Source organism: Corapipo altera, unplaced genomic scaffold (assembly GCF_003945725.1).
Source record: "Corapipo altera isolate COAL_440 unplaced genomic scaffold, ASM394572v1 166, whole genome shotgun sequence".
Lineage (NCBI taxonomy): Eukaryota > Metazoa > Chordata > Aves > Passeriformes > Pipridae > Corapipo > Corapipo altera.
Window position 1 is genome coordinate 1,926 of NW_020885141.1, and position 8,279 is coordinate 10,204.

General features: G+C 68.0%; 1 protein-coding gene across 1 annotated transcript in view; it reads left to right on the top strand.

Moving 5' to 3' along the window:
- Positions 1–981: 981 nt before the first annotated feature.
- VAX2 (ventral anterior homeobox 2) overlaps positions 982–8,279 on the top strand; it is a 22,206-nt gene continuing 14,908 nt past the window's right edge. The window contains exons 1-3 of the mRNA XM_027670133.1: positions 982–1,171; positions 1,597–1,866; positions 6,962–7,149. Coding sequence (XP_027525934.1) covers positions 1,599–1,866; positions 6,962–7,149 — 456 coding nt within the window. The 5' untranslated portion in view covers positions 982–1,171; positions 1,597–1,598. The remainder of the gene's footprint in view (positions 1,172–1,596; positions 1,867–6,961; positions 7,150–8,279) is intronic.

Consider the following 8,279-nt stretch of genomic DNA (forward strand, 5'->3'; position numbering starts at 1 on the left):
CCCGGTGCCGGGCTGCGGGAGCGGCGGGGTGCGGGCAGGTGTCGGGGGGGGGATGCGAATTCTCAGTTGCGCTTGGGTTAACAGTTAATTTATTGCTTTTTAATCCGCCAGTATTGCAGCGCGGTTTCTGTGGGGGGGGCCGGGGGGGGGTAACGGGGAAGGGGGCGGCCGCCCCCGCCCGCTTCGGGAACGTGTCGCTTTTCCGCCGGGTTTTGCCCCGTTGCAGAGAGAGGCGGAACGGACCCCCCCGAGGCGAGGGACTGCCCGGGACACCCCCCGGAGTCCGTCAGCCCCAGCTGGACACCGGGAGCCGCCTCCCTCGGTCCCGGGGCCGGTGTCGCCGCCGCTGCCGGGAGCGGCCGTGCCGCTTAACGGGGATTTCGGGGCTCCCCCGCAGCCCCATCCCGGGGAGGCGGTGGCGTAACTGCGGTAGCAGCGGGCACTCCTTGGAGCACCGGGCTGCGGGGCACCGTGGGGAAGAGGAAACGGAGCCCCCCGAGCCCCCGCCCGGCCCGGGGAGGGGCAGAGCGAAGGGGGGTGTTTTTTATTCGTTTACACCTCGGCTGGCCCTTCCCCGGCCCGGGGGGGTCCCCGTGGGTGAGCCCCGCGGGAAGGCGGCACCCCCGCCGCGGGAGCCGCGGCCGCCGCCGCTGCCGGGGCCGGAGCCGGGGCCGGGGTTCTTTGTTTACCAATCGGTGTCACGGCACGGGAGAGCAGGAAATTGCGTCTGTACCGGGCCGTTAATTTAAAAGCGGCCCTTTTCCTCCCCCCGGCCGCTCCCCGGCGCGGCGGGGGCTCCGCCGCCCGCTCCCCGCTCCCGGCTCCGGCGGCGGCCGGGGATGCGCAGCCGAGCGCGGCGGCGGGGGAGGGCCGGGCCGGAGGAATAAGGACCCGGCTTCTTCCCCGGTCCCACCCCCGGCCGCTTCCTCCGCAGCTCCCTCCCCTCGGCCTCCCCTTCCCCTCCCGCCCCCCACTCCCCCTAAAATCATCCCCCCATCTCCGGGTATTGATTTCCCCGCACGCGAATCCCAGCGCAGCGCGCCGAGCCCGGGCACCGGCGGCTCCGTCGCCCGCTCCCGCCGGGACCGGGACCGGGACCCGCAGCGGGAACCGGCGCCCCATGGAAGGGCAGCGGCTGCGGCCGGAGCGGCTGAAGTTTGCCCGGAGCGAGGTGCCGCGGGAGGTGGAGCTGGGGAGGGGGCGCGGGGGGGGGGCTCAGCCGCCTGTCAAAGTTTTAAACTCCTTTTTTCCCCCCCTCGCACCCTCTCGGGACGCCCCGATGGGTCCCCCCCCCACCCCCCCCACCCCGGTACCACCCCCGGCCGGTGGAGCGGGGAGGGGGGCGCGCTTTAAATGCCGTCCCCCCGGGTGGGAGCGGGCGAGAGGCGGGAGGTGACGGCCCCCGGCGGTCCCCGGCCATGGGGGTGAGCTGGGGCGCCGAGCCCCGGGGGGGCCGGGGAGGGGCGGGGAGGGGAAGGGGTCTGGGGAGGGAGGGGGGGCTCCCTCCCATCCCCCCCGCCTAGTCTTGCCTCCCGTCTCCCTCTCCCCGTCTCTCTCTCTCCCTCCTGATGTTTGATCCCGCCGCGGCGCCCGCAGGGATGAGCGATGGAGGGGCCGAGCCCGGCGGGAGCCCCGTGCTGCTGGCCGAGCCCGCGGCCACCGGGCGGGCCCGGGAGAAGGCGCCGACCCGGGCGGAGCTGGAGAGCGCCCTGCGCGGCGGCGGCGGCGGAGGCGGCGGCGGCGGCTTCAAGGACATCCCCGGAACGTCGGCGGTCAGCCCCGGCTCCTCCAAGGAGTGCGCCCCGGACACCGAGAGCCCGTCGGGGACCGGCGAGGCGGATTACTGCCGCCGCATCCTGGTGCGAGGTACGGGCAGGGTCCCCGCTCCCGGCTCCCGCTCCCCGCTTCCCCCTCCGGGAGTTCCCGCTCCGAGGATGGGGAATCCCCGGCGCCGCTTCCAGCGCATCCCGGGCGCTGCCCGGCTCCGTGCTCCGATCTCTCGGCCCCGCCGCTTCCCGTGGCTCCGCTCCGTGCGGCACGGACCGGGCCCGCTGCCCCAGCCCCCCCGGGCTCCGAGCGGGGCCGTGCGTGCCCGGCGGGGTCCGGGGGAACGGGCGCGGGGTCACGGACCCCCGGGCCGGCTGAGCCCCGCGGGGACGCGCGGGCGGCGGGAGAGGGGGGACAGCATCGCGTTTGAAGCGATGTCGCAGGAGAAAAGCGTCACGGAGCGGCGGCGGGCGAGGGGGGGGGTATTTTTTTTTTTTCCCCCCTTTATAATATGCCCGGCTCGACCGGGGCTGGGGCACGGCGGGACCCGGGGACGCCGCGTCCCGCATCCCGGATCCCGCCCCGCCGCCCGCGCTCAGTCCCCGCCGGCCCGGGGCTCGCCGGGGCCAGTTTGGCTTGTGGCGAACCCCGAGAAGTTTGGGGCGCCTCGGTGCGGCTGCGGCAGGCGGGCAGGGACCGAGCGCTCCTCGGCTCGGGGCTCCCGCGGCTCCGGGGATGCTCAGCGTCTCCCCCGCTCCCGGAGCCCGGAGCTGCTCGGCGGCCGCCCGGCGATCAAGGCTGAGGCCTCCCGGTCCCCAGCCCAGCGCTCGGGCAGGGCGGCGGGGACCGGAGCCGCGGCCGTGAATTCCCTCCTCACCTCCCCGGGGGCGGCGGGTACCGGAGCCGAGTCCTCCCGTTCGATCGCCATCCCGGGCCGGGCATCCCGGCAAACGGCCCCGCCGCTCCCCGGAGCCTCTTCCCGGCTGTGGCGATGGGCGCCTTTCGCTGACAGCCCGCCTGCCGCAGTCCCGAGCCCTCCGAGCCCTCCCCGGGCACCGCGGCGGGGCAGCGGGCAGCGCTCGGGGCCGAGCCCGGGGGTCCCGCCCGGGGTATCCCCCCCGTCCCGGGGGTCGCCGAGCGGGGCCGCCGCCGTTCCCGCCGGGGTCAGGCCGGGGTCAGGCCTCTCCTCCGCCGGTTTCAGTCCTACCGAGGCCCTCCCGACGGTCCCCGGGATGGGAGCGGGGCGGGGGTCGGTGCCCAGACCCGGGGCAGGGTCCCCGCTGCCCCCGGCCCCGGGGACCCTCACCCGGGAGCTCCCGGTCTCACCATCTTGCCGCAGCCGCCACGGTGCGGACAAAATGGTGGCGGGGAGAATCGCCGCAAATAACCGGGAACGGAGCCGAAATGAAGCGGGGGGGACGCGGCGGGGACAGCGGGTGTGCGGGGCCACGGGCCCGTCGGTCCCCGTCTCCCCCGGCCGGGGTCCCGCAGCCGGGCAGGGTCGGGGCCGATCGCCGGCCAGGCCCGGGCAGAGCTCCAGGTCGGTTTTATGCGAAGTGGGAGGTTAAAATGTTTATTTTTATATTTTTAAAATATAGTCTTCAACATTTTTAATTCCGCCGTCGCCGCCAGCCCCGGGGACGGGGCCGCATCGTCCCCGCCAGCCCCGGCCCCGGTGCGGGGCGGCTGCCGCGACCCCGCTCCAGCCCCGGGGTTCGCCCGCGGTGCCTTCGGTGAGGAGGGGGGTCCTGGGCAGCCCCCCACTCCGGCGGGGCTCTCTCGGGGTCTCGGTCCGCTCGGTACCGGGGACCGGCCGTGCGGGACGGGGCCGCTTCGCCCCCCGGCCGTCCCCGTCTCGTCGGGCCGGTGGCTCCCGGCCGCCTGCGGGTCGTGTTTCCCGGGGATAACCGGGAGAAGGGCTCGGCGGCGGAGGGAGCCGGGCAGCACCGGGGCCGGTCCCGCTGCCGGCGCGGCCGCTGCAGTCCCGGGGGCGGCTGGGCAGGGTGGGGGGCACATCCAGGGCTGCTCCCCCCCCTTCCTCCCGGGGCTGCCCCGGTGCTGGGCTCGGGGGTCGCAGAGCACATGGGGGGACCCCGGTGGTGTTTGGGGTGCACTGAGAAGGGCTGCAGGTTTCTGTGCCACTCAGCGTGTCCAAGGTGCCACCAGGGCCACCCCATGGCACGGAGAGGGACTGGGGAGACGTGTTGGGGAGCTGACAGGGCGAGTGGGAGCCCCAAAATGTCCTGGCAACTGCGCTGATGCAGAAACCCTCATGCCCAGCGGGGCGTGTGGGATGTCCCTGTGCCAAGGAAAGGTGTCCCTGTGCCAGAGAGAGGTGTCCCTGTGGATGTGGGGGTGTGTGGCATGGCCCTGTGCCAGGCAGAAGTGCCCCTGTGGATGTGTGTGGGGTGTCCCTGTGCCAGGCAGAGGTGTGCCCTGTGCACACGGGTGTCCTGGGCTCTTTTGGGGGATTTCAGACCCAGGCCTTGTCCCGGATCCGCTGCCATCAGGTGTATCCCGGTCCCTAAGAGCGGGATGTGCCACCAGGGCCCCGCTGGTGAGGTGGGGGACCCCGTGAACCCCCCGGGCAGCCACAGCAGGACCTGGTGGGTGTTGGGGGCCCAGGATCCGGCAGCTGATGGGGGAAGGCTCTGCAGAGGGGATCCCGCAGGCAGGGTGGTGCTGTGCCCTTCCTGGCACGGGGGGATGGCTGTGGACCCCCAAAACCCGCAGCGGGGAAGGTCTGCGGTGCCCGGCAGGTTTTGGGGGTGAGGGTTTTGGGGACGAGGGTTTTGGGGACAAGGGGTTTGCCTCTCCTCTGCCGAGCTGGCACCGTGGGCTGTGCCCCTTCCCTCCCTTCCCCCCGGTGCTGCTCCCCCACCCGCGGCCCAGCTGCCGGGGGGATAACAATAAATAATGCCCGAGCGATGCCGGCGCGGCGAGGGCGGAGGGCAGAGCTGCAGCTGCGGCTCCGAGCCACCAGCCCCGGCTGTTGTTGTGCCGTGGCCGTGGCGTGGGCACGGGCATGGGCACGGGGGTGCGGACGTGGTCTGGGCATCGTCTCTGCCGCCGCTCTCCCCTCACAAAATGGTTCCCGGGCTGGGTTGGCGTCCCGATCCCACCGGAAAAGCCGCCGATCCGCCCACAACCCCTTTCCTTTCCCGCGGCCCCGTGCCCACCCGTGGGCTGTGGGGTGTGGATCTGGTCCCACCAGACCCTCTCCCACCCTGGTTGTCCCCAGGCCCCCGTGACTCCTTCGGTGGTGCCCGGAGCCAGCGCGGCCCTGCCGGGATGGCACCTCTGCCATGTGCTGGGAAACCGGCTTCGGGAGCAGGGTCCTTCTCCCAGACCTCCCAAATCTGTGCCTGCTCCCCACTCCCACCATCCCCATACCAGATCCATCACCCCCCCACTGGTTCCTTTGCCCCCATTCCAACTCTGCTGACCTTGTGCTGGTTCCACTATCCCCATTCCAGCTCCACCATTTCCATCCCAGCTCTTCCATCCTCATCCCAGCTCTTCCATCCCCATCCCAGCTCTTCCATCCCAACTCTTCCATCCTCATCCCAGCTCTGCCGTCCCTATCCCAGCTCCACCATTTCCATCCCAGCTCCGCCGTTCCCATTCCAGCTCCACCATTCCCACCCCATCTCTTCCATCCCCACCCCATCTCTTCCATCCCCACCCCATCTCTTCCATCCCTATCCCAGCTCTGCCATCCCTATCCCAGCTCTGCCATCCCCACTCCAGCTCCACCATCCCCATCCGAGCTGTGCCGTCCCCATCCCAGCTCCATAACCCCTTCCCAGCTCCACCATTCCCACCCCATCTCTTCCATCCCCACCCCATCTCTTCCATCTCCATCCCAGTTGTGCCATCCCCATTCCAGCTCCACCGTCCCCACCCGAGCTCTGCCGTGCCCATCCCATCTCCGTCACCCCTTCCCAGGCTTCTCCTGGCTATTTTCCCCCTCCCTACCCCAGCACTTTTCTAATCCCTTCCCGTCTGAGTCAGCTGGAGGGAGGGGAAGCCGGTACCCTCCAGCCAGGGCTGCTGGGGACCCCCCGGCCTTGGGAACCCGCACCCCAAAATCAGGGCCTGGCACGGGGCCGCTTCCCTGCAGTGGTTTTTAACCCTCTGGAAAAGCCCCGGGGCAGGAACGGGGAGCTCTGAGGCCAGGGCTCACCCAAACCAGTTTGCTGCTGGTGTTGCTGGAGCTGGAGTCGGGTCAGCACGAGGAGCACGGGGGGTTTGGGGTCTGGCAGGGCCCGGCGGGTGATTTCCAAGGCTCCTTTTAATTCCTGGTGCCACGTTGGGAGCACCAGCAGTGCCACAGCACAGCACAGAGAGCTGGGACAGGCTCCTGGCACGGGGGGCTCCGGGGGTTTTTTGGGAGAGCTGGTCCTTTGCCAGAGGGAAGCGAAACCACGGCGGCTCCTTCGGGGTGGCCACGAACCACGTCCCACGGCGTGGACAGAGCCACCGTGGGAGTTAAACCCTCCGGCTTTTGTTTCCCTGGATAGTCTCAACCCTTCCCAACCCCGAAAAATTCGCTGCTGGAACAGGTCAGGGCCGCAGCACTTCCCAAACCGGTCCTTTAACTGTAAAACTGCCCCAAAATGGGAGCTGCTGCTTTCCCGGGAAATATTCCTTCAGCGAGAATAATTCCAGAGAGAAGGGAATTGTAATAGGGGTAAATTTTTCCATTATTCCAGAGAAAGGACAAAAAAAAACCCAAAATATATTTTTAATGAAACAAACCTTTCATTCTAATTCTTCCTTGGTATAAATCCGCTTTTCGCTCCTGGTTTTCCCAACTGTTGTTTCCGGAATGAAACGTTCTGTTTTCCCGAAAAACTTTATGGTTTCTATTTATGTCTTAAAAAAACTCCCATAATTTATGGAGATTTGTTGCCGCTCCCTGGATATTTATAAACTCACGGCGCCTGGTGCCAGAGGGGAGAACCAAACTATGGGATGGTGCCCGTTTAGCTCCGGCTTGTGGGATTTTCATGGATATTCTGCATCCAGCCCCGGCACTCGGGGCGGCACCAGGGAGGTGATGCAGGGCTGGTCTTTAATTCAATTTAATTAATTTTTCCTGCCCTGACAACTGGGCTTTTGGGACCGGTTCCACCAGTCCCCGGAGGTTTTTTTCCTGACGGTTTTTCCCGCTCTCCCCCATCCCCCGCAGATGCCAAAGGGACGATCCGGGAGATCGTGCTGCCCAAGGGGCTGGACCTGGACCGGCCCAAGCGGACCCGCACGTCCTTCACGGCGGAGCAGCTCTACCGCCTGGAGCTGGAGTTCCAGCGCTGCCAGTACGTGGTGGGCAGGGAGAGGACGGAGTTAGCGCGGCAGCTCAACCTCTCCGAGACCCAGGTGAGGCTCGGGGGCTCCCCCGGTGGCCGTGGTCCCCAACCCCGCCGGGGGGATCGGAGTTTTGGGGAGGGATGTGGGGACGCTGCGCTGCTCCGGGGGGACGGTTCTCCCCCACCCCTTTGTCCCGAGTTCCAGGATTGGCTGGTTTAGGGGTGATGGGGGGTCTGTAGGGACCCCCCCACAGGCAGCACCACCCCGGAGGGTCCGGCAAAGGGTCCAGGCTGGGCTGGAGGGGGCTCGGATCCGCCTGGGCCGGTGGAACGTGTGGGGTTCGGATCCGCCTGGGCCGGTGGAACGTGTGGGGTTTATGGGCCCTTCCAGCCCAAACCATTCCATGATCCTGTGAAAGCTGGGAAGAGCAAAGAGCAGGAGGGTGCCGGTGGGGAGCCGAGGTCCTCGGGCAGCACCCACAGTGGGGTGGGTGAGCGGGGTGGGACGTGGTGGGTGCCGTGGGGGTCAGGCCTTGTCCGAGCCGGTGGGTCCCACACGGCCCCTGCACCCACCACTCCCCAATCCCAGCGGGATGGGGACCCACTGGGGATTCTCCCTGTGGAACAGCAGCCCGGAATGTCTTGTCCATCACCTCCCCGTGCAGATCTCTGGCCATGGGGAGGGATGTTCCCGGTTTTCCTCCGCTGTGCTTGGGGAGATCCGGGCGGGCAGAGCAGGACAGGCTGTGCCGTGTGCCGGGGTTGGTGCAGCTGCTGGGGCTGGGATGGTTTTGGCTTGGAAATGTATGACAAAATAGTAATAACAATTAATAACTTAAATTAAAATATGATAATAACAACAACAACAACAACAACAGTGCAGTGCAGAACAGCCAGGGCCGCCCCTTCCCTGCCCAGCCCGGCGCAGCGGGAGACGGTGACACAGTTCCATCGATTCACACGGGCAATAATTCCAATTTTTCCAACCCTTTTGTGGAACAGCCCCGTCCCGGGTGTCGGCAGCCAAGCCCCTGCCTCCAGGCTCCTGTTGTTTTCCAAGGGGGCTGATTTTGGGGGGATTGTGCTGCTGTGTGGTGTTTTGGCACTGGCTGTATGAGGTGTTCTGGCACTGACTCTGTGGTGTTTTGGCACTGGGTGTGAGGTGTTTTGGCACTGGCTGTATGAGGTGTTCTGGCACTG